The 25,520-nt window shown below is 50.2% G+C and overlaps 2 protein-coding genes across 4 annotated transcripts in view; both read right to left on the bottom strand.

The window, feature by feature from the left end:
- Positions 1-1,746: 1,746 nt before the first annotated feature.
- On the bottom strand, positions 1,747-14,592 carry Slc4a11 (solute carrier family 4 member 11). 3 transcript variants are annotated; one of them, XM_051183368.1, is made up of 20 exons: positions 14,445-14,592; positions 13,147-13,209; positions 9,955-10,119; positions 9,819-9,868; positions 9,325-9,556; positions 9,165-9,246; positions 8,617-8,740; positions 5,586-5,789; positions 5,419-5,512; positions 5,199-5,324; positions 5,007-5,120; positions 4,788-4,920; positions 4,491-4,564; positions 3,654-3,912; positions 3,366-3,472; positions 3,114-3,282; positions 2,850-3,023; positions 2,478-2,673; positions 2,233-2,402; positions 1,747-2,125 (listed from the first exon to the last, which is right to left on the bottom strand). In XM_051183368.1, the coding sequence occupies exons 2-20, from the start codon at positions 13,190-13,192 to the stop codon at positions 2,056-2,058; spliced, it is 2,589 nt and encodes an 862-aa protein (XP_051039325.1). In that variant the 5' UTR covers positions 13,193-13,209; positions 14,445-14,592; the 3' UTR covers positions 1,747-2,055. The 3 variants fall into 3 exon arrangements, with proteins under 3 accessions (XP_051039325.1, XP_051039326.1, XP_051039324.1); XM_051183369.1 differs by having other exon boundaries at positions 14,328-14,449; XM_051183367.1 differs by lacking the exon at positions 14,445-14,592 and adding an exon at positions 13,331-13,472.
- A 7,706-nt stretch (positions 14,593-22,298) lies between these two features.
- Positions 22,299-25,520, bottom strand: part of Dnaaf9 (dynein axonemal assembly factor 9) — a 116,747-nt gene continuing 113,525 nt past the window's right edge. The window contains exon 37 of the mRNA XM_051183366.1: positions 22,299-25,092. Within this exon, the coding sequence (XP_051039323.1) occupies positions 24,980-25,092 (113 nt within the window). The 3' untranslated portion in view covers positions 22,299-24,979. The remainder of the gene's footprint in view (positions 25,093-25,520) is intronic.

Raw genomic sequence — 25,520 nt, 5'->3', positions numbered from 1 at the left:
AGGTGCTCCCAAAAGCCATAGGAGGTTAATTGGGAACCCCAGTGCTAGGAGTAAGGTTACCTCCCACAGAGGCCTTTGAGCCCCCTAAAACAATAAAGGCTCTGCCACAGTTGCTGATTGCCTTCCAGAACTTAATGACAAGACCCTATTGCCTGCCCGACTGGAAATAAAGCTGGGGCTGGGCTGAAAGCGTCCCCTCCCTGAGAGCTAGCTCCTGCAGTGCCAGAAGTATCTGAGGATGCTGGGGAAAGTTAAGCCTCGAAGTCCTGCTCAACTGTGGGTCCCTCGTGCTTCGTGATGGAAGTGCTAGGCAAGTGTGTAAGCGCACAAGTGGTTGTAGACAGAACCAACTTTCTGGTTGGACTGGAGGCCCGCTTCACTGGGGGGAAAATCCAGCTGGCACAGAGAACAGACAGCCTGTGACTAGGGAAGTCATAGGCTCTAGTGGAGAGCGAGTGCTCTTGACAGCTAAGTTGCCTGCCCACATGAGTTTACTACCGTAGCTTATTGCAGTCTGTATTCACTTGGATATTCTTCTGTTGCCATTTTTCTCAAGACTTGTCAACAGCTGTGTTCCAGAGACTGAGGAATGGTCAAAGGGCACAAGGGTTTGGTACTTTGGAGAATAGTCAGACATCTCCATCACACTCCCAGTACATCCCCAGGCTCAGGAACTCTTGAAGAAGGGCTGGAGGAAGGAGTTGGGAGGATGCTGTGATTACCCTCAGGGCCAAACAACTGCGATCTGTGAGAGTTCACTTCCCTACTTGCAAATGGATTGTTCCAGCTGGACTTGTCTGTGAAAGCCCCCAAAGAGGTGCAGGGGTCAGAAGAGCCTCACCTGAGTATGCAGCACTCTACCGCTCATATGCAACTTTACCCTAAGTACATGTGGCCAGGGCAACGGTAAGTGTGTATATGGGAGGGACTAGAGAGAGGTTCCATCCTTGCCTCTGGGAAAATCATCATCCCTGATAGGTAAAGACTTGCCTACGTGGCCTTTGAGGAGGAACACCCAAGCTCTAGTAAGAAGCCCCTCACCTATTCTCTGTAACACAATAAACTGTTGTTGGGACCTTAGGAAGAGGGGTAGAAGTGCCTTAGTCTCCCCCTGGGAAGGATCAAACCAGAAGCATGGCATCTTCTTCCTCCTCCATTGTTGCTTTACTTGGGTCCTAATGAGTCCCTCCCTCAGGGAGGGGATGAGAAGGCACTAAGTCAGCAACCTAGACCTTGGGAGTCAAGTGAATGGAAAAACAGCACCCAGGTGTTCTGATTGGTTGACATTGCATAGTTGCCTCTCATTGGCTAGGCAGGATCAGGACCACTAACAACAGCTGTCACACTCCAGGTTGGCTCATCTCTTCAGCCTGGCATGTCTTAACTTCCTACACTCCATCAGAGTAATCAGACTGTCTCCCAGTTCTCAATAAATCACATCACTGGCCCAAACAGAGCCAAACTCCTGCCCTCATCTCTATCCCGTAGCCACTTTCTTCACCACACATGATTTTGCTGTGTCTGTTCTGGGTCTTTGTTCCCAGAAAACATCCCTTGCAGGAGCCTCAACTGGCTGACACAAAAGTCTGGTTGTCTACATCTCACAGTTGGGCCAGAGGCCACTTTTGGAAATGACAGCATATAGATGGTACACGATGAACATTGGTTGGTCCCTTTTATTCTTCTCTCAGTGGGTTTGTTTCCTGTCCCCAAGTCTGGGAAAGTAACAAAGATGGAGGCAGCATGTTGAAGTATAGAAACAAGACTTTTATTCACTATTGCACACACAGTGAATTCCTTATACAATCAAGGAAATGGGCTCTCTCCTGGGCATCAACTCTTTTATCAAAAGAAAATCTACTCTTCTTAGCCCCACCCTGGCAATGTCTGTCTCTGACCCCAAACTGAAGTTAATGGGGTGAGTACACAACACTGAGAACCACAATGCCCAGGGGCTTTAGGCCACAATGAGGACTGGCCAGAGCCACCTCCAGTTCATACCTCCCCGGACATTGTCACAGAGCAGGCCTGAAAGGATGGAGAGGACAGCACAGGTCAGGGTCTGTGCTCAGCATCCATGACATCCAAATACTTGGCTTCAATGATTCGGGGTAGCAGATTATAGCTGCAGAGAAAGGGAGAGGCAGAGTGAGTGGTGGATGGTCATAGCAGGTACCCATTGAGCCCAGCGGTGGGCTGAGCCCTCCTGACAGCCACCCAGCCTGGTCATACCGGATCGGAATCATGGCGATCATGATGACGGGAAAGACCATCTTCATGTAGGGCAGGGAGCTCATGCCGAAGGCACAGAGCAGTAGCAGCTGCAGAATCTGTAGGCCTGTGAAGTAGTGGATCTTCCTTTGGGGCACTCTCCGGATGTAGTGTGTGGGTGGGTATGATGTCTGTGGGCAGCAGCAACCAGCCAGTCAGGGATGGCTGTGTGTCCCCCACACTCCCTCCCTGGCCCAGGCACCCACCTGCTCCTTGAGCAGCAGAGCCACACGTGAGAAGAGCTGGTTGCCGTCCAGGGAGGTGAGCGCAATGTAGAGGAAGAGCCCGTAAAGCACAGGCTTGGGGATCCACTGCAGTGGGAAGGGCAACAGCAGCAGGGAGAGACCCACCAGGACACTGGCACCCAGCGCGGTCAGCCGGGTCTCCTTAACATTCACAATCCTGTGGGGACCCAGAGCACAGGGCTGCATGAGGCTCTAGCTAGGGCTACATTGCTCTGAGCCCTCGTCTTTAAGCCACAATCTTTCCTAGGTCACATGTAGCCCCAGGTTGTCCCGGTCTGACCCTCAGGTCTGCCTGGCTCTTGCCCTAGAACCCTAGGGACCACTCATACTCACGTCTCATAAATGTGCCCATTCTCCACACGCTCCTCCACCAAGGCCAGTGCCCGTACATGCAGCGGGGAGTGGGGGTAGGCAGCGTGGATCCAGGGTAGCCCGAATAGAGACAACCCCGTATTGATGATGGCAAGTAGCAGGAGGTCCCAGTGATAGGCTGTGCCCTTCACCAGCCTGAGGTAGGTAGGTGGGTACACATGGACAGAGTCCTATTGGCTGTCAGAGGTCTGGGACCCTGCCCCACCCTCCCACAGCCCTCAGTACCTGTTCTCTGGTGCATTGACCAGGGCAGCCACCAGGTTCTGCTCAATGAAGAAAAGCAAGGAGAGCAGGAAACCAAGACCCATGGCACTGCCGATGGCCTTGAAGGACAGAGAGTGGATCTGTGCCATCTCAAAGAGGCTCTCGCTGGGGTTGTATCTGAACTTGCTCACTGCAATATGGGACAGGCTTGGCCCACAGTTCCCAGGGAGCAAGGCCATGCCACCCCCAGCTTATCCTCCCATTTCAACTCACTCTCAATTTCCTGGAAGCCATAGGAGCTGATGAGGGAGAAGGTGAGCACCGCGATGGGCAGGGCACAGTCAGACAGGGTCTCACGCACACATGGGTGCAGGTAGGGGCTGGAGTTGATGGGTGTGTCAGCATGGCTTGGGGGCTGGCTGGCCCCTACCTCCCACCCATGGGCCCCCTCATTTCTTTTGAGGAGGTCTTGAGCTAGAGTCTGTATAGCTTAGGCTGGCTTCAAACTTGTGATCCTCTGCTTCTGCCTCCTAAGTATTAGGACCAAAGGCACTCCCTTACCTTTTCTTGAACTGGTAGAGGGTGTAGCCCAGCCAGAGTGTGCCCAGCATGATGAGGAGGCTGAGCACGGCCGTAGCCTGACCCGAGTGAGCGCTGCTGGAGCTGCTGGCTGTGGCCACCTCTATGGGGCTATCCAAGAGGCTGGTGTTGAGCGCAGTGTGGAGGCTGGTGTTGGAGCTTCTGCCTATGCTCAACAAGCTCGCCAAGGATGAAGTCCTTTTTGTATGGTGGTGGTGACCATGGTAGTACTTCCAGAAGACTGTGGGGCAGATCAACAGGCCTAAGCTACATCTGAGATCTGGGAGGTTGGAGCCTAGCTTCCTTATCGATGTAAAGGGAGGTGGGGATGCTGAAGGGAAGGGGCCATAAAGGGGGAGAGGGCTTCTAAAGGGAAATAGGAATAGGACAGAGCTCTGGTCTTCTCAGTCAACCAGGAACCATCTGCCCATCTACCTTTTGTCTCCCAAGTCAGCTACTGCCTCTGCTCTGCTGTACAGTCGATATACCCCACCCTGCCTGGCCGGTGCCTCTGTCCCTCTCTGGTTTTGCCTGGAGAAGCTCTTCCCTTCAGCACATGGTGCTGCTGCTGTGCCAGCCACAGCTCCTACTGTACCTTTGCCATGGGAAGAACAAACTTAGCTTGACTCCTTCTCCTCTGCCCATTAAGCACAACCCCCAAGCAGGTCCCTCTCTGGGTCTGTACTCTGTACTAATTTTTTTTTGAGAAAGGGTCTCACTACCTAGCTTTAGCTGTCCTCAAACTCAGAGATCCTCCTGCCTTTGCCTCCCGAGTGATAGGATTAAAGGTGTGCCCCACCACGCCTGACTTGTACTCACTTTTGACCATGCCCTTGACAGCATCCAGCACAAATGTGATGGAGATGAAGAAGGCAATGATTTCCTCTGTTGACCTGCAAAGCAGTGATATGCCTCAAGATGTGTGATGGGGCAGTAATTATTGAAAAGTTTTCCCCAAGCTCCCGTATGGCCCATCACCGTGAAAGAGTGCCTCCCCCCCCCACTCCCAATAAGTCCACCTTGGCCTATGGAGAGCACACTATCTATCCTGGGGTTATAGGGCTTTGGCATGAGGCTGACCCACATCCCCAGACACTTTAGTCCGGGACCAATCACCTCTTAAAAAGACTCATAAGTAGGCTGAGGTTGAAGAAGGCATAAAGTGCGAGGAAGAAACTGTTCCACAGGCCCGTCCATGCATAGAACGAGTTGAAGTCTAAGTTGTAGTCATCACAGATGACTCGGATCACTGCAGACATGAGGGCAGGATATGCAGTCAGAGCTGGGTTGGGCTCCAGGACCTTGGCACCATCTCCCATTTCAACCCTACTGTACCCTGGATGTAGATGGCCAGGGGTGCGGTGGTCAGCAGTATCACCAGTGGCTGCCCAGAGAAGAGCGCATATAAGAGTCCTCCGATGCTCTGCCCAGCTATGGTCTTCTGCACATCTGCGGAGGTAGCAAGTTCAGGGGTCACCATAGCCCAGGGTCCTGCCTGACACATCCCTACCACCTCCAGCCCCTCACCAATGGCGCCATTCGTGTTCTCATCGTTGAGAGATCCAAAAGCAATCGTCGGCAGGAGGCAGGCAAAGTAGAGGAAGAGCGTGGTGGTGACATATTTGCCCACAGTCTTGCCTTTCCCAATGATGCCTAGGAATGCAGGACAGACAGCATTTGTTGGAGATGCAGGACAGGCACACATGGCCTCATGGCCTGGGAGGCTGAGCTCTGGCTGGACACATACCATCGGTAAAATCCAGTGGGTACACAGGGAACCTGTGCATGATGTCCACCCAGATGCCCTTTCCAAAAGGGAAAAAGTCCTTGAACTTCGGGGGCTGGGAGAAAAGACAGATCATGTTAGCCCTGGCTGGCCTGTGCCCCTCCCACCACCCCAGTGCTATTCTGAACCTGATGGTGTTTGTGAGTATGGAGGGAACTCATGCTGTGCTCCTTTGCTCTTGGCATCATCATGGTGAGCAGTTGTCTCTGATGCACCAACGCCTCCTTGAATTCTTCCTCCGTGCGGGTCTTCAGGAGCTTCTGGCGGAAGGTGATGTCTGAGAACATGGTAGCAAACGTGCGTGCCACCTCCATCGCAGTCTTGGTGCTTTTCTGGGAACAGAAGGTGGTACGGTTACACCTCCAGTTCCTGTAGCAGAGGACACCCTGTCTTTGCTAAGTGCAGTCATGCACAGGCGACTGGAAGGAGGTTGTTTCCCTAAGCTCAGACGTTAATGCATCTTGCCACTATTCCCACTAGGAAATGCTGTGCATTTCATGATTTTCCTTTTTCTTTTTTACCTTTTTTTTTTTTCCAGATATGGTTTCTATGTGTAGCCCTGGCTCTCCCGGAACCTGCTCTGTAGACCAGGCTGACCTGAAACTCACAGAGATCCACCTGCCTCTGCCTCCCAAGTTCTAGGATTAAAGGTGTGCACCATCACTGCCTGGCTTTAAAAAAAAATTTAAAAATGATTTGTTTATTCTTATTTTATGTGCATCGGTGTTTTGCCTGCATGTATGCCTGTGTGAGGGTGTCATATCCCCTGCAACTGTAGTAACATGTAATTATGAGCTGCCATGTGGGTGCTGGGAATTGAATCCAGGCAGGCCTTCTGGAAGAGCAGCCAGTGCTCTTAACCACTGAGCCATCTCTCTAGCTGGTGTTTTTCTTTCTTTCTTTTTTGTTTGTTTGAGACAGGGTCACATTCCATAGATCAGGCTGGTCTAGAACTATGGCATTCTTCCTACCTCAGCTTTCCAAGTGTTGGGATTACAGATGAGCCACCCATGCCTGGCTTAGTATTTTTCTTAGAACTCAGACATTAGCATTGTCTTAAGCAAGAAAAAGGTTTGAGTACTGACATGAAATCACATCAGAGCAAAACACACCCCTAGCCATATCTCACCAGTGGACCGGATGTCAGCTGGGTTGTCTGGCTTTGAAAAGGGGTCCAGGCCCATCAGACCTTATTCTCTTACCTGACCTTGGTCAAGTGTTAAGAGTTAGATATGAAATGTCCACCTAAAGTCTCACGTACTGAAGGCTTGACCCCCAGCTAATCATGGGGAGATAGCTGGGTTCTGAGGGGTCTGACCTCGTCACAGCATTATTGAGAAGTGGTGGAAATGAAAACGTGGGTCTGGTATGAGCCTGGTATGAGGAAGTAGGTTACTGAGCAGTGCTCCTTAGAAGAGTGTATGTTACCGGGAGGTGGTGGCGCACACCTGTGATCCCAGCACTCATGAGACAGAGGCAGGCGGATCTCAGTGAGTTTAAGGCCAGCCTGGTCTACAAATCGAATTTCAGAAAAGCCAGGACTGTTACACAGAGAAACCCTGTCTCAAAAAGCAAAACAAACAAACAAACAAAAAAAAAACCAAACAAATATATGTTTTCCTGGGAGCCTTTCTCTCCCCACTTTTGGGGAGGGGCTGGTGCGCAAGCTCAGAGCCTCCTGTATGCTACGCCAGCCTGCTACCACTGAACCATAGCCACAGCCTCTCCTCTCTCTCTCTCTGCCTTTTGCTTGCCATGAGGCCATCAAGTCTGTTCCCACACCAGAGCGCTTTCCATCATGACATTCTGCTCTGCTCCAAAGCTGTCAAGCCAGCCAGCCACAGACTGAAACCCTGAGCTGAGGTAAACCTTCCCTCCTTCAAGCTGATTCTGAGTTTTTCAGCACAGTGACAGCTAACACATGGCTTGTTCACGCCCTCACCGAGATGCAGAGTGACAGTCTGGGCTGTACCTACTGAGTGTTCCTGAGCAGGAACTCCACACTGGGTACAGCCTGATTTGCCTCAAGTGATATGGGTACTAAGGCCATTGCCTCTTGCAATTGTTCTGGCCCATACTGCCAGCTGCCACTCCCTCTAAATCATGACGTGCTCTTTTCTAGAACAATATTATGGGCAGCATATCTATAAGACTACTGCCAGAGAATCTGGAGAAGGCAGTTGGCACCAGAGTCAGGCAGAGTTATCAAAAAGCTAATGGACAGAGAATGATGTGGAGAAGGCCTATAAAGCCAGCACTGGGAAGGCAGGAGGATCTGGAGTTCAAGGCCAGCCTCCAGTCTGGTTCAAAAGCACTAAGAGGGTAGAGTAGTGGGCCAGTGCTAGAGCACCTGCCTGGCTACACGTACGTGAGGGCCCTGAGGTCCAGCCACAGCGCTGGGGGAAAACAGCACAGCACTAATGAAGGCTGGAATGTTCAGTCTCTTCCATAGCTTTGGGCAGAGGCTTACAGTTCCCTATTCAGGATTTTAAAACTTTTTCCTTAGAGGAAGAATCCCAGACTGGACTGGCTATAGCCTCCACAAAAGCAGGATAACCAGCTGGGCTGTGGTGGGGCACAGCTTTGATCCCAGCACTTGGGAGGCAGAGGTGGGAAATCTGTGAGTTTGAGGCCAGTCTGGTCTAGAGAGCAAGCTCTAGGAGAGCCAGGGCTACAGAGAAACCCTGTCTCCAAAAAATAAATAAAGGAAACAAATAAGCAAGCAAAGGCAACAAGGTATCCTTGCCCAGACAGCATATGGACCAAGGAGTGCAGGATTCAGGTCCTTGTCCAGCAAATCATAAAGCAGGAGTGTTGGTAGGAAGCCAGCCAAAGAATGGCCCGATGCATATAGTCATTATATGGGGACTTGAATCCAGGGCTTTGTACATGCTGAGGACATGCACTGCCACCAGTCTACGATGCCAGCAGCCTGAATCTGTAATTGTAAAAAGCATTTTCTTTTCAGTAGGAAAGCAAACCTTTTGGGTATTTCCAAGGAAATGCAGATGCAATAGGGACTTTGCAAGAGCATCTCTAATAAACATCGGATAGAGAGGAAGAGTAGGTATGAGGAAGCCTGGAGAGACATTTCCAAGGAAACCGGAGAGCAACCTGGAGACCTGCCTGCCTCACAAGACACTCAAGACTGAAACTCACCATCTTGGGTGGGGCCAGGACCAGGATGACAAAGCGAACCTCACAGGAGTTTTCTCCCCAGTTCTGTGGTCGAACCAGGCGGCTGATGCACACATGCCGCTTCTGCAGGGCCTTCAGGGTACAGCTGGTTAAGACAGAGAGCAATAGGACAGTTGCAACCCAGGAGCAGACTCCTGCCACCCTTGCAGAGCCTGTAAGAGAGGTTACTAGGGGAAAACAAAAAGACCACATGGGGGCTGGAGAGACAGCGAAGCAGTAAAGAGCACTGGCTGCTCTTGCAGAGGAGCAAAGTTCAATTCCCAGCACCCATGTGGCAGCTAACAATGCATCAGGAACTCTGGTATTTGTGTCATGCATGTCGTGCACATACATACATACATGCACACATAAAAAAGATCAAATAGGACAGAGTGTGTATATGCTCTTTTCCCAAATTAGAGATGCTACCACAGTGTGTCACTAAGGTTAGTCTCTGCAGGGACACGGGATGCCTGGTTAGCTCCAGGGTAACAGAAGGGGCCAGGTATGGTGGTAGGATGGCAACTCACATGATGCACAGCCATGACTGCTGGTACTGCACTCCTCTGACAGTGGCGGTGACTCCCTGGATGGTATCTGACAGCAGGTGGACTGAGGATGGAGGGAAGGATACAGGAGAGTCAGCTGCCCCTGCCACAGTCACATGCCAGGGCAGGGAGGGGGCCTTACCTTTACTCTCCATGGGGGCCCCTGCATCTGTAAAGAGCTTGGCCATGAGCAGGTCCAGGTCACAGTCAGGTTCTGCATGGTTGGGGTCCTGCGCGAAGCGGTTCAGCATAGTCCGAAGAACATCATCCAGTGAGGTAGCTGTCTCATTCAGGATGATGCTGGCCTGCGCCAGGAAGCCATCCAGGTCCCGGTGAGCACGTACCTCTTCCTCGAAGTTCTTTAACTTCAGATACTGTAGGGGTCCCGGTGCAGAACCACACACAGGCCTCTGAGTTAGACCATTGTCGTTCCTGCCCCCACCTGCCCTCCATGATGCCTATGAATGTCCCTGTCCACCAAGAACGAAATCTAGGAGAGAAGGCTCAGGCTTGGGCTGGTTTGAGATCCCTACTTAGGAATGCCTGGGAATATGGGGACAGCATAGCAGATATAAGGGAATCAGCTCCCTTAGAACTAACTGGAGACCCAGCACAGCCCTGCAGGATTGGCCTCACCTTGCGGGAGGTGTGTAGGAGCACACAGCCACCAGTTGCAGCTTCTAAGTCTGGAGAAACCGGAAGAGAGCTCAGTATGCTACCCTACCTCTGCAGGGCTCCTTAACAGAGCACAGCCACTCATATGGTCCCATACCAGATTTGGAGGGCTGAACTTCAAGGTTGACATTGACGAAAAACCTGATGCTCTCGCCAGACACAATGGAGGAGTTGACAGTGTCAAAGGCTTCATCCCCTAGGCTGTCTTCCCGAACTTCAGGGGTATCATCCGTGTCATTCTTAAAGTATCCCAGAGTCGCAGCTGTCACCAGGAGAGACCATCTATCAGTACTACACACCATGAGGGGCTCTAAGTCCCAAGCATGGGTACCTCTGCTCCATCTCCTGAGTGCACCCCTGATGGAAAGACTGTCCAGTCAAGGCTGGAGCTTTGGTTAAGGGAAGCAGAATTGCTGGTCCTGCCTGGACCCACTCAGAGTGGGGCAGCTGGCATACAGACTGAGGCCCTGCCCAGTGTTCTTTTTCTAAAACAGGGTTTTCTCTGTAGCTTGGAGGCTGTCCTAGAGCTTGCTCAGTAGGCCAGGCTGGCCTTGAACTCACAGAGCTCTTTGCCTCCCTCTGTCTCCCGAGTGCTGGGATCAAAGGCATGTGACACCACATCCCTGCTCTGCCCAGTGATCTTATGTGTCATTTTTCAGCTTTAAGAGCCAGGGCTTGCAGGCTGGGTGTTGGTGGCGCACTCCTTTGATCCTAGTACTCGGAAGGCAGAGGCAGGCTGAGCTCTATGAGTTCAAGGCCAGCTTGGTCTACAGAGTGAGTTCCAGGACAGGATCCAAAACAATACAGAGAAAGCCTGTCTCAAAAAACAAACAAAACAAAAAAGAAGAAAACAAATCAAAAGGACCAGGGCTCTGTACTATCCTGACTCTCCAGTTTAAATTTAATCCTAGCATTTGGGAAGCAGAGACAGACAGATCTGTGTGAATTCAAGGGCAGCCTGAATACAGAGTTACAAGCCAGCACACATCTGTAATGTAGAACTCAGGAGGCAGAGGCAGGCAGATCTCTGAGTTTCAGGACAGCCGGTCTACCTGGTCACCCCTGAGAAGGTGCAGTTGCTACAGGTCCAACCTCTGCGCCCTCATTGGTACAGGGCTTACAGCCTGTCCTGCCAGGGAGGGCAGGTGAGACTGAGGGAGGGAGGGGCACCAGGCAGTTCAGCAGTTGAATACCCAGAAGGCAAGAAGGCCTGTGAACCAGTCAGAAGATGGAAGGCCTCCTTAGTCCCACTCCCGTCACGCCCCTTCCGAGGTGCAGCAGGAACTCCCGAGCCCAGGCTGTGGTCAGGGCTACAGCTTCTACCACCATCTTACACCCTTCCATATAACATGCAAATGGCTCTTTTCCCTGTAGCCCTGAAAAATCACAGCCTGAGCCAGCCCATTATCCCTACCCTCGGCCTTAGTGCCTCAGGCCAGTCAGACCTTGGACTGACAGCTAGGGTCATAGGCATGCCTACTCTTGCCCTATAAGCCAGCCAAGTATCTCTCCCTGCAGGCCATCTTTAGGCTCATTTGGCACACTCTTCCCAGAGTTCTACCTCTAACCCAGTCAGAACCTCTTTCAGGCTATCCTATAGCTCCCCAACCTGTGGACACTTCTAGGAAAGGGGCCTTTGTAATCCAGGGCCCGATAGTGACTGGCAAACACCCTGCACAGGGACAGGTCAATAGCATGTCTGCACCTGCCAACCAGTGATTCACCCTGACTGTTTTCCACTCTAGCCCTTCAGCTTTCTCTGCACATCCCAGGCCTTCCTTATACCTTGATATCCTGAGCTCAGGACCTGGTGAGGAGCCCCCCCACCTCATGCCCAGGCCTGGAACTATTGAGCCAGAAAGCATCCTCCCTGTCTTTATTGTGGAGGACATTGTTAGTATCAGGTATATATACTGCCTGCCCTTGGGGTCCTGATAGGATATGTCCTCATCTGCAGCCAGTAAGAGCACCACCTCTGCACATTCACTACATTCCCTTTCCTAAAGGGCCCTGCACACCTCCCATCTCTCCCTCTGCTTATCTGTCTCTCTCTCTCCCCTCCTCCTCTGCCTCTCTTTTCTCTTCTGCTGCTCCTGCCCCAAGAGGGTAGTCTCCCCCTTCTCCTCCCCTCTCCCATTTTCCTGTTCCCCCTCCCCTCATAAAAAAGAAAAAACAAAAAAATAAAAAACAAAAAACAAACAAAAACCCAAAACCTCCACTTGAGCTCTATTGCTTGGTGTTTTTTTCCTCTCATGCCGCTTTTTAAAAATAATTACAACACACATGGCAAAACCCTCCTTAAGGCAAGCCTGCCTTATTTTAAACTACTTGGGCTGGGGAGAGGAGTCAGGTGGCACAGTCCAATAAAGAGGCAAGAAGATCAGAAGTTCAGTTATCTTCAACTACATGAGGCCAGCCTGGGCTACATGAGACCCTGTCTAAATAATTATCCACTAGCCCATCTCACTCTTGCCTTTATTGCCATCCCCAGCCCACTACTTCCTTCTCTACCTGGAGCTCTGCCTTGTTCTCAGACCCTTAGGGCTCTGCAGGCCTAAGCTAGCCACAACACTAATAATGCCCTCATGCCCTGGGCAGCTGGGTGAAAACTCATCACCAGGATGCCTACACACTGTACCTGTAAACAACATGGGAGAGCTGGGGATGCAGTTCAGTGTAGAGTGTGTGCCTAATGTATGAAACCCAGAGTTCAAGCTCTGGCACCCCAAGGACCTGTTTTGGGGGTGAAAACTTATAATCTTAATACTTGGATATAATTGGAAATGTAAGTTCATATTTGGCTCCATAGGGAGTTTTACATGAGATTTTTTTTTCTCAATACCAAACTTAAAGGAAAAAAAAAAACATAAAACAAAATAACAAACATTGAGCAGACACAAATAGGTAGGTTGGAGTCAAATGCAGGAAGAACCTAGACCAGTTGAAACAGACGATTGCAGCCTTTCTCTTCAAGGCTAAATGGGGACTGAACAGACAAGGCATGCATAGCATGTAGTGTAGCCTAAAGCTGCCAGATAAGCATGGCGCCGGATAGTGAGCCACAAGAGAAAGAGCAAGCAGTGCTGGTAGCCATCTGCCCTCCCAGAGCTACAGCAACCCGGTCGATTGCCTCATGAGCTGTCCACCCAGCAAGCCACACAGCCTCCAGAAGGGCGCTAACCACTCCAGCACTGGGCCAGACAAGTGCCCTCTGTTATGCTTTTGTTGGAAGGTGCAGCAGCTGAGTTCCCTAGAGAGTTCTGATCATGGGCCATATCTAGATACAAACCTGAGAAGTATTCACTGGAGTCCTCAAGGTGTCCATTCTGTGACATGGCCACAGGACAGTCTCCTACAAGGAAAGCAAAGATTGTCACCAGCCCCGTGGACCAGCCCAGGACAATCTCTTGTGTCCTCTTCAACTCAGCCCACCCCACCCCTGCTGACTCCTTATCATTCCTAGGAACACATACCAGGCCAAGAGGCAGGGGTCAGAGTACTACGGAGGGGACTCTGCAGTATCTGGGGAAGCCAATATTCATCTAAGGTACTAAATCCCTTAGTCCATCTACTAGGGGCTGCTAGGTATGCAAAGGGCATGAAGGGTGTTTTTTCAGGTCATTTCATCACTAAATTATCAGTATTCAGCTCATTCACCCAAGCATCTCTGAATGAACCGAATCCAGCTCTGGATGAAGGCAGCTGGAACTGGCCTCCACCCTGGACCCCGCCCTGCCACGCCCAGTACTTTGGGGTGGGGGAGTGTCCGTGAGCCTCTCCTCAGATCTGCCCTGGTTCCAGGGGCTACACATGCCTATCTCAGGCTCAGTTTTTTCCAACTTCCCCAATCGCCAGGGATCATCTGGAGAACTGATTCGGCAACTGCCTCCATCCCAAGGCGACACCGTGGGCCGCCAGAGGGGAGCCAATGGCTCAGAAAGAAGGGTCGGAGTGCGTATGCAGAGTACACTGAGATTGGAGGTACTACCCGGATGTTTGTGCGAGGAAGGACTCACAGGAGGGACCGCATGCACGACAAAGGGTCGTGCCCTGAGAATGAGGGGGATGGACAGGATTCCGAAGCACTAGGGGCGGTAGCGAAGCACCAGCTACAACCAGGAGCAGGTGAGCGACCGGACACACCCGGCTCTGGTGGGTCTTGACTCTAGGCGATGGCACGCACCCCGCAGCGCCACCCTGCCCACTTCCTAGTTCCCCACCCTCGGCTCCACCGGTTACGTTACATCTTTCATTCAAGTACTGGAGGTGTGTCAAGGCGGCGAACGCAGAACAAATACCAACGGGATGCCCGCCCCACGGCGTCCCCGGCCGTCCCTTGCCACGAGCACGCACTGGGACTCGGGTCGTTTTCGGTGGAACGCCGCCGGAGGCGCGAAGCCCGCACAGCCTCTCGCCCACACTGGTCTGCGCTGGAACACACGCCTGGTGGCCGTGGCCCGGGCTCCTCACCCAGGACTCCGCCGTTCCGGGCGGGCTCTCAGCGGGAGCCGGGGACACACTCGCGATCCGCGCCGCGGTCCTAACCGTGCGACGTGAGGCTGCTTCCAGCCCAGGTCGCGCCCTCACCCGCGAGGTCTGCTCCGGATCCGTGGCGGCTCACGTGCACAGGCCCAGGCGTCGAGGAGTGCAGACCCGGGAGGGACTACGAAGTTTCGGAACAGTTCCAAAGTACGGGGCTACTCATCCGCACCCCGAAGGCACGGGCGCGTCCGCTTTAAAAGCGAGGCGGAACTCCACCCCCACCTTAGCTGAGCGCCACTGCCAGCCACGCCTGCGGGCTGCAGAGCCGCCCCCAACCCGCCCTTGCCGTGCCCCTTTGTCCTTGCCACGCCCCCGACCGCCAGGGTGATCTCCAACCCCCGCCAACGCTGCTTTGTGCACTTGCCCGTGGGCTACATCCCTGAACCGCCCCGCTCGTTCGTCTGCTGGCGCCCGCCATGGATTCCTCATCCCTCTCTCAGGCTAGGAGGTGGCCAGATCTCTGGAGAGCGAGTTGTGGTGAGTTCTGACAAGTACGATGAGCATCTCTTACCCTCACCCCACCTCAACCCCCGACCCAACCCTTCGTGGCTTCCGCTGGCCTCTGGCCTCTTACTGACTGTGGAGTACACACCTAAGCAAAGTACTATTCTCCAGCCATCCCTCTACGACCCCGTGATACGCTCCACACAGAGTTCCCTACATTGTAGCTCTACCGTGAAAGGGGACGCGCAGGGCAGGCATTTGGAGTGTTGTGGGGATTTGTATATAAATAGCTGTGATGAATGAGCCCGGCTCCTCTCCTCACTCTCATGCTCTTCCAGGATCCCCGCTCCAAGAACCCTGATGACTAAGGGATAGCCACAGGCTGCTTTTGTTGGTTATAGACCATGTTGCTCCACCTATGCATAGGACCTCCTCTTATCTTCAGGCTTGAGCCCCAGCCCTATACAAGCTTGTGGACTTGCAGGATGGAGGTTCAGGAAAACTGAGGTACCAGGAAGGGTGGCAGATACAGGGTCGATCCTGCTTTCACCCCAAGCACCCTGGTCCTAATACCTGATTGGTCCAACCCCTGCTATTCCAGGAAATCTCTGGTAACTGGAGGAACAACTTCCCCAACTCTCCTTACTGAGGAAAAAGGAGCAACTGTCCCCCTCACATGTGTCTTGCCATGTGTCTGTGGCCTCCTCTGCACCAGTCTCTGTCTCAGGACCTGAGGCACTGACCTCTCCTGCTTCAGCCTCCTAGGCAGTGTATCAGGACCGGTTTCCTTAAGGCTGTGTTGTTCAGACCAGAGGCTGAGGGCAAACTGATGCACAAGTCTTCCTGCCTTTGCCTCACTGGGTGATGACATGAGCAGGCAAGCTGCACGACCCCAATATATGCACACACCTCCCCTCAAATTCCTTCTCGAGAGCCTTTGACATCACTGGATTCCAAGCAGTGACTTTACAAGTACTTTAAGCCCTGCCTGACCTTTGCCAATTGTAGAATCTTGGGTGAAAAGCAACCATTTAGTAGTTAATTAAAACAAAACAAAACAAAACAAACAAACAAACAAAAAAACCCAAGGGACTGGAGAGATGGCTCAGAGGCTAAGAGCACTGGCTGTTCCACAGGTCCTGAGTTCAATTCCCAGCATCCACATGGTGGCTCACAACCATCTGTAATGAGATCTGGTGCCCTCTTCAGGCCTGCAGGCGTACATGCAGGCAGAACACTGTATGCATAATTAATAAGTTAATAATGAAACTAGACCGATGTGTCAGCACAACAGACTTTTAACCCCAGCACTCAGTGGGCAGAGGCAGGCAGGTCTCTTTAAATTTGAAGCCAACCTGGGCTTTAAAGAGCAAGTTCTAAGCCAGCCAGAACCACATAGTGAGCTCTTGATCTCAAAACAAACAAAAACCCAAACCAACTAAACTATGGGTGGAGGGACTGCTCATTGCTCTGGTAGGGGCCCACATGGTGGCTCATGACCGCCTGTACCTTCACTTCTGATACCTCCTTCTGCTCTCTGCACGCAGTCATGGTGCACACATGTAATATGCAGACAACATACTAATATACATAAAGAAAATAAACTGATCTAAAAAAAAAACTCAATCGGCAGGTAGAGGCTCTTATCACCAAGCCTAAGGGCTTGAGTTCAATCCCAGGAGCCCACATGTGAAAGGAAGGAGCCTAATCTCACAAGTTGTCCTCTAATCTTGACCCTCCATGTGTCCCTCCAAAAATAGCTTTAATAAAAAGGGAGTAGCTTCCAGAGACAGCTGACCTGAACAAGGAGGAGGTAATGGGCCCCCAGACTGATAGCTGGGAATCCAGCATGGGACTGACTCAGGCCCCCTGAACATGGGTCTCAGAAGGCCTGGGCAGTCTATAGGGACCTCTGACAGTGGAACCAGAATGTATCCAGGGTGCACAAAAGGAGCATGGTCCCCATAGAGGACCCATAGGTCCCTTAACCTAGAGGCAGGAGGGAGGGCCTAGTCTCTACTCCAAATGACAGATTTAGATGACCCCTCCTGGAAGGCATCACCCTCCGTGGGGTGAATGGGATGGGAGGGGGTGGGGGGACATGGGAGGGTGCAAGAGAGGGAGGGAGGGACAGAGAGGGAACTGGGATCCATATGTAAAATAAGAAAAATAAATAAATAAATATTTTAAAAAGGGGGGGTGGCTTCAAGATGGCAATTCGTAAAGGTGTTTGCCATGCAGGCCTGGTGGTCTGTCCAATCCCTGGAGCCCACACAGAGGTGAAGAAAGGATACTGACTCCAAGTCAAACCGAGGAACAAATGTTGCCTTTTCACAAGGGCTTGAATTGGCCCCTTTGCACCTCCAGCCCTGTATACCATGTGGCCATCTAACCAGGACTGCCACTATCACTCTGCAAGTCCCTTTTCCTTCTGCTGGCTTCCCTCCCACTTAGCAAAGAGAATCACTCTGGCCTGTGGAAGGGGGCTGCTACACAAGCTGGCTAAGCCTGTCCCTGGCCTCATTTTACATCTCCTGCTCCTGGGAATGTCATTCTACCTGGAGGGACTGCCACGGACCCTCAGCCAGTTCCTTCCTGCCTGGAGCCTCAGGAGCTTAAAATGACCCCGTTCACTCTTCAAGCCTCAGAGACTTTTGGTTCATCTTACTTCCTGCCTTCCTTGGCAGGCTCTCCTGGTTCCTGCTTGGGGATACTGCGATCCATTCTTTTTACCTGTTTCTGGTTCCATCCCCCTGGCTAGATGTGAGCACCTGACAGCAGGTCTGTATGCTTGTCCTTCAAGGGTACAGCGTGAGGAATAAAAGACATGTAATAAATGATGCTGTTTGGAACACCTATTAGTGTCTCCCTATATGCATATTCAGTCTCCTGTTGGGCTTTCATGTCCAAACGTTTGGTTTGTTAAGGAAAGAGTTAACAAAGATGGTAGTATTTCAAGCCAATGATTCCTCCACTCCCACTTAGGTACAGATTGCCAGCTATACCCCGGGCAGAGGCAGAGGCAGGAGGATTAGCAAGTTCAGGGTCATCTTCACCTACACAGAGTCTCACACCATTCTGAATATGTGAGACTCTGTCTCAAAAATAATGTAGGCAAGGCATGGTGACACAGACCGTTAATCCCACTACAAGGGAAGAAAGGATTGCCTGGGCTAATAGTGAGTTTCAGGACAGTCAGGGCTATACAGAGAGACCCTGTCTCAAGAAACCAAACCAAACAAACAACCAGCCAAATAAATAAATAAATAAAACCTTCACTGAAACCAATGATGCTCAAATGTGGGGTCTATTTACATGGCCAGGCACTTATGAGGACAATGGGCAAGGATGGTGGCCAGAGGTCAACTGTCTACTTTGTCTTATTGGTACCTGAAGTTGCCAATTAAGCTAGGCTGGCTGGTCAGGATATGCCTGCCTCCACTTCCCAGTCGACACTGGATTACCAGTTCAAGACAGGATACCCACCTTATTGTTTTCTATGTGGGTGCTCTAGAAGGAACCTAGGCCTCCATGCTTGCACAGCAAGTGTCTGACTGACTCACCCTGTCTGAAATGAATCTTTTTAGTTAGAAAATTCCATGAAGATTTAGTCTGACTGAACAGTTTTCCTTATCAGTCCATCTTTCCTTTTTCCTGTTGTCTTTATTTCTCTTATTATTTGTACATTCACCCAAGCATGACATTTCAGATGTGTGACTTCCGAAAACATGAAACAGTGAGAGGGAAAAACTTCAGCTTCTTCTCTGACACTGGAAAAGCAGCAATCCCTGTGGGGTAAGGTGGGCGCATGCACATGCAAACTGTTGGGTTGATTTCCTCCTTTGCAGGTTTTTATTTACTAGTATGAAATAAAACATTTTGAGCCTCCTGTAGATTTGCTTTAAGCTCGTCAATTTAGCAATTCAGAAGCCTTGAAGAGGGAAAGGAGAATAATTTGTTGATAAACACATTTATTTTTCTTCAGATGTTTGGAGAATGAAGCAAGTTTGGCATTGTTTCAGAACATTAGGTTTTTTCCATTTCGGCTTTTTCCACTTTTACCTTCAAGTCCTCCATCTCCATCAAGTCAACCACTGTCTTGTCATCAGCTGTCCCTTCAAAACGGCTTTGTTTGGTACACTTATTACCACCAGCAACCTGGAGCAGCAGGTCCTGCCTCCCCCAGATAAGTCTATTTTAAAGGGAAAAAGATGATCGTCAAATACGCTCCTCCCAGGACATTCACGCTCTGGGTGTACAAAGGAACTATACAGCCAAGTAGTAGTGGCCTTTTCTCAATTTGTGGGATAGTGGTGAATTATTTTGCTTGTTTGACACAGGGTCTATATAGCCCTGGCCGGCTGGAACTTGCTATCTAGCTAAAACTGGCTTCAAACTCATATCCACTTGTGCTTCCCAAATGCTGGAATTAAAGGTGTGTGCCACCAAACCTGCTAATTTTAATGTGCAGATTATATTATATGTGTCTGCCTGCATGTATATGTGCACCATGTTGATACCTGGTACCTGTAGATATGAGAGGAGGGCATTGGGTCCCCTGGAACTGAAGTTACAGATGCTTTCGAGCCACCATGTTAGTGCCAGGAATGGAACCTGGGTCCTCTGCAAGTGCAGCAAGTGCCCTTAACCACTGAATCATCTCTACAGCCCTTCCTATTATTTTTTGAGACAGGGTCTCATGAAGCCCAGACTGACTTTAAACTCTGTGCTGTTGAAAATAACCTTGAAGTCTTGGTCTGCTTGCCTCTGCCACCCATGAGGGATTACAGGTGTGTGCCACTATGTCCAATTTATTCAGTGTTGAGGGTGGGACCTAGGGCTTGCATGCTAAGCTAGTACTCTATCAACTAAACTGCAACCCTACTGTGTACATGCCAGTGCTCATGTGTGTGCAGGCCTGTTGGTGGATGTTTATTTCTCACCTGCCAGTTCCCAAATATATGGAGACTGAATATTAATTATAAATGCTTGGCCAATAGCTCAGGCTTGTTACTAGCTAACTCTTAATTTAAATTAACCCATATTTCTTATCTATGCTTTGCCATGTGGCTCGGCACCTTTTCTGAGTACCACATGCCCATCGTTCTTCTCTGTATCTGCTGGTGACTTCTCTGTCTCTGTCCTTCTTCCTATCATTGTTAGTTTGGCTGTTCTGCCTAACCTTATCCTGTTCAGCTGTTGGCCAGTCACCTTCTTTATTAAACCAATCACAGTGACATATATTCACACAGTGTAAAGGAATATTACACACAGGTCAGAAGACAACCTTCCTCTATCAAGTTCCTCAGTGCCACTCACTTCCCCCCAACACCTCTTCCAAACCCCCTGATAGTCTCTTACCTCCTGGAACTTGCCAAGTAGGCTAGGCTGGATAACTGGCCAATCAGTGGGCCTCAGGGATTTACCCAGTTCCATCTCCCAGTGCCGGTGTTATACACATGTCCCACCATACCCAGATTTAGTTTTCTTTTACTTTTTATGAGTTTGTTTTGCCTACATGTGTAGTTGTGCACCACTTGTGTGACTGGAGGCCAGAAGAAGGTGTTGGGTGTCCTGGAACTGGAGTTATAGATTTGTGAGCTGCTATGTGGGTGCTGGAGATCACACCCAGGTTCTTGTGGAATAGGAGTCATCTCTCCTTAGTTCTGTAAATGGCAGAAAGCCATCTCTTCAGACAGGATTTTTTTTTTTTCTTTTAAACAAGTTCTAGGGAACAGAGGTCCTTAGATTAAGCCATTCAGAGAATTCCATTCAATGTATTTTGATTATATTCTTTTCCCTTCCTCAACTCTTCCCAGCTCCTCCCCTTCCCTCCTACTCACCTGACACACATTTTGTGCAATGATTTGTGCTGGCCAGGTAACCACTCCTGCCAGTGTTGTGAAGACAAAGGCTCATATAGCCCAGATTGGCCTTAAACGACATAGCCAAGGCTGACTTTAAACTCCTGATCCTCCTGCCAGATGACTTAGATTACAGGCATATACCATCCTGCCTGGCTTTACAATGTTTTTTAAAGTTTTCCTTTCCTTGGTTAAACATAGTCATTAGCACAATGAAAAACAAAAACAAACAAAAAAACCACACTCTTCCTATAACTTGTACTAGAAAAGACGAGACTACCTACCAGAAAACAGTGTTTATGGAAATCAGTCAGGTGCATCTGTCTGATAGGAAAGCTCCAAAAGCTCGTCCTGGAGATACGCTGTGATGGGTGGGAGCAAGCCCTTGACACTTACTGTTTCTCCCCGCCCAATCTTCCTGAACTTGGGCCTCTAGTCTGCAAGATGTGAGGCAGCAGGCTTGGGGGCAGGGCTATTGCTGCCACCCTTTCCACATCTACCAGACCTTCCCATGTACTGTGGCATTTAACTCCCCAAGCTTTTTCTGCACTGTTTCAGGAAGCCTGCTCTTAGCTCTCCTCCTTTGGGCCAACTCCCAAAGCTGCCCTTGGGGCACTTCCCTTTGCTTCAGGTCCCTGTGGATCTGACAGGAAGCAAGAGCTGCTTGGATCAGGCTGCCTGGGAGAGGTATCCCTCAAGAATCGGCCCCTTTCCTTCCTCTCAGCACTGGGGCTGGGGCGGAGAGGGTAGACGGGAGCCATGGGAGGCCTGAGCCATGTGATACAAACCCCATGCCAGCTTGTGTTTTGTTTTATTCCTCTAGTGTTGCACATACTGGGCCAACTTTGGAAGCCCAGTGCTCCCACAGCCCCACTCCAGAGGCTTTTCAGATTTAATTAGATGAGGCCAGTGGCCCTAGTGCTGGGCCAGTTACCCTGCCAGCTGGTGACTTAGTTGCCCCCATCCATAAAGTGAGAGTGAGGGTTAAACTCACAGAGCTTGTAAAAGGAGTTGAAAAGCTGTAAAGGCATTGTTCCAATGAAGCTTTGCCACATGGTCAGGGTTGGGTGAGTAAACATGGTGGCACATGCTTATAAACCTATTACTTTTGAGAACATACATAAGGAGTTCTAGGCCAGCCTCTGTTACATAGCAAGTCTGAGATCTACATGACATCCTGTTTCAAAGAAGGCAACAACCAGGAGGAGGGTGAAGGGACTGGGGATGTGGGGAAGCGATGGAGCCACGTGCCCAGCATGATCCGCCCTGAGCCTGGCATGAAAACGGAGAAGTGGAGAGGAGTGGGCAGGGAGCACTTGGGGCATAGGGAGCTTTTCTTTGGGACACTTAGTTTTGTGTACCTTGTCTCCAGTTTCTGGGGGCTCCTTAAGTGTATAAGCCAGGGTGGGTAACTGTCATGTTTTACCCTCTGAGGGGGCCCCAAGTGTGAGTTTCATGGGCTCCTCTCAGCAGTCCTAGCCAGGAACACCCCAGCCAGACTGAGAAGCCTCCAGTTCCCAGGGCTCCTCCTTCCAAAGCCACACCTGGGACACGGCACCTGGGACACGGGACAGTCAGGGACAGAGACAACTTGCTGAGTGACAGTTTATTGGTCCTTAGCATTACATCTTAATCTCCAAGGGAATTTCACAGACACAACTGCAGGTAAAAACATGTAAAATAATATAAAAATAAATTGAAGGCTACTTTTATATATTTACTGAATTAAGTAGTGTAATAAATACTATAATAAGCAAAAAGCTTCAATCACACAGTTCAGTTTCACTGAAGTTATAGTAGTGTTTGTAAATATGAATTTTAAAATTTAAGTTACAAATATTAAAGCATTGAAAAACTAGTATAAAAGTGAATTTTGGCACGTAAGCGAGCTCTTCCATTAGTACGTGACTGAGGGACAGTGAGAAAGCCACCTCCCATCAGTTTTTGAGGTACGGCTATCAACTAGTTAGCAGCACTGCTGGAATACTTAACAGTTTAGTCTTTGAGCTGAACTTTTCCCTTTTGAGAAGCCAGAGCTTATTACTGTGCAAAAATTCTCCAAAATCCTAACAGGATTTAGGAGGGACATTTGTACTGACACAGCCTAAAGGGCTAGTGTTCAGGCCTCAGGTCAAAGAGCCTGAGGGCTTGGGGGCCAACCTGGCTCCAATTATTTGCTTCTTCCCTCCAGTCAACAAGGGGAAATCCCACATTAAAACCAAATAACCCATAACTTCAGTGACTTCACCACTCACACACACTCTGGTGATACAACCGAAGCTGCTAACATAATAGCGAAGCTGGTGGAAAGCACACAAGCCCCTGGAGGACTTTGCCTGTCCTGGGAGCTGATCCCTAAAATCCCTGCTAGGTCCCTGCTATCCACTTCGAAGATCAGAGGCTGAACCAGCACCATGGCTTTTCCTCAGGAGATAGCCTCAGACCTACAGGTCAAAGTGAATGTCATATCCCACCATCAACGTCAAGAGACCCGTGGGTTGTAGGGAGCAGCCCATGAGAAGCCCAGTCCCCTCCTGGTCCTCAAAGAACTCACAGTGTGTGTTTGCTGGGCCCCTCCAGACTCCCGTGCAGGCTGGGAGCATCTACAGAGGCTTCAGCTGGCAAAGAACTTATGAATATTCTGCCTTTTTCTTCGAAACCACAGTTTTATATTCAAGTTGAGGTAATCGGTTTTCCCTCTGATGAGAGGAACGGGGCGGCGGGGCAGGTTGGTGAAAGCAGATTTCTATGGATAATGGTCAGAAACCAAGTTCACCACACAGCGTGGCCCCAACCCCTCTTTAAAAACTCTTTTGTGCAGCAGCCAGACTGCCAGGCCAAAGCAGCCAGAGCTCTTAATCTAGAGCTTCCACTGGAGACTTCACAGTAACCCTGCAGGAAATGAAATGGCCTGTGGTCCTCCCCCTCCACCCCCCCAAAGGAAATGAAATAGCTTTGTGGTCCCCTTTCCCTTTTCTAAGGCTGCTAGCTCAAATTTTAGTTTTTAAAAAGAGCTTGGTGAAGATAACTCATTGCTTATTAATCAATTGCACTTACGATCTATGCTACTGAACCCCAGTGGAGTCAGCTGGAGGTCAACAGAAGGGCCTTGTCACCGGTGTATTCTGGAGATGGGATTGGAGCATATGGGCCTTTATTCACAAGCTTTTCTTAACAAAATATTTCTTATCAATGGTACTTGTTCTAATTTTTTTAATAAAAGTATATTTTATTGACAAGCCTTGATTATTACTTTGCTTTTTGCCCAAACAGCTCAGTTACAAGGCACATGGCCTCATATGCTCCATCTACCTCACCCACTGTGCCAAGGTCCTTCCTCAAAAGCATCTACATTACAGAACACGATGCTGGCTTTACCTATGTGCTTTTTCCTAAGGCATGCAAGAAAGTCCATGAAACTCAGGGAACGTTTATAGTCCAAGCAGCAGAGGCACTCACATTCTAGCAGAAGTCACCTTTAGTGACCTTGTTCCCCACTCTAACTAGGAAGGTCAGTCTTGGGATGCAAATTAGTTCACTTTGCTGTATGGTCCAATGGATTCTAGTTTGGATATCAGAACTCTTGAAATTCCTGGGCCTCAGGAACAAAGTAAACAAATCCAGGGGCAGGGGCAGGGGCAGTTTCAGGGGAGCTTTTCTGAAATGTATTGCCTTCCATGACACGGGGTGAGGAGGCTGGGTGTCAGAGACCGACAGCCCCCAAACAATTAGACCCTGGGCCCAAGACTAACCAGTTGCAGGATATTCACCTTGACCGGGAGGTGAGGCACTGCCAGGGCTTGGGCAGCAGGCCTGCTCTTATCTCTGAATTAGAGAGCCAAGCTCTCTCGGACCAACTCCGGGAGTGCTGCTGTTAACACAGGGGCCTCACACTTCCAGAAAGCATCCTATCTTGCTTCCATTCATCCCACAAAAGTGCCCTCATCTAGAAGGCATTGTGGCTCTCTGACTGGCCACTGCTTAGGCAACCAGGGCTCCTTCTAAATCCCAGCTGCTTCACTGTGCAAGCCAAAGGCTTCTCCTCAGCCCAGCAGTCTGAGGGAGATTCCTTTACCAGACACCAGAGCTGCTCATCCTGTGCATTGCCCCCACTCGTCAGGGTGCAGAGAGGAGAGAGAATAAAGACAACATATACTACGCTGGCAGGCACAGGCCAGGGAGGACAGAGACAACCCCTTCAGGAGGGGCCTTCTAGGAAAGATGGACACCCATTCGTTCATTCATCTCTGGTGGGCACAGGCCCAGCTTTCTTTAGGGCTTCTGCTCAAAGAGATCACTGTATTCCTGCTGTTCCAGCTCACGGTTGTACCTCTCGATCTCCCGATTGGCCTCTTCCACATAATCATTCATGAACTGGTCCATGACTGGCACCTGGTTAAGGTGGTAAGATATGAGCCTGGAGGACAGGAAGGAATGCTTATCCCAGGGGGACCTGTGGGCAGGTGAGGCATGGGAAACCAAACTATCTGATACAGAGCATCTCAACTACCATGAGGGTAACAGGCATCATGAAGCTTGCTAGTGTTCTATTTCATCCTGTCCTTCTCTTCACACACAGACTGCTGTAACAGGCCATCTTCACTTTGTATGCTATGACCCTGTTGTTACCAATGCTATCTTACAACCACACCTCATGGAGTGTAACATTACAACAGCTCAATAAAAGGCAAATCTAATAACAACAACTATAAAAGGACAACATGGTGCCTGTGGGATTTGTCCCTGTGAGCTCCTTCAGGATTACAGACCCTGTCTGCTCCTAGCACTTGGAGTGTGCTGGTCCTAACAGATA

Source organism: Phodopus roborovskii, unplaced genomic scaffold (assembly GCF_943737965.1).
Source record: "Phodopus roborovskii unplaced genomic scaffold, PHOROB, whole genome shotgun sequence".
NCBI lineage: Eukaryota > Metazoa > Chordata > Mammalia > Rodentia > Cricetidae > Phodopus > Phodopus roborovskii.
The sequence above is the reverse complement of the archived record's forward strand: the minus strand, read 5'-3'. Positions and strand labels throughout refer to the sequence as shown.

Excerpts from the sequence above, each read along its gene's own strand:
- Slc4a11 (XM_051183367.1), bottom strand. The coding sequence starts at position 13,457 with ATGCCCTTTGCATACCTAGCAGCCCCTAGTAGATGGACTAAGGGATTT. Across the intron at positions 10,120-13,146 it reads CTCCAGTGAATACTTCTCAG|CTGCGACTCTGGGATACTTT; the intron begins GTTTGTATCTAG and ends TCCTGGTGACAG. Across the intron at positions 9,557-9,818 it reads TCCTACACACCTCCCGCAAG|TATCTGAAGTTAAAGAACTT; the intron begins GTGAGGCCAATC and ends GGACCCCTACAG.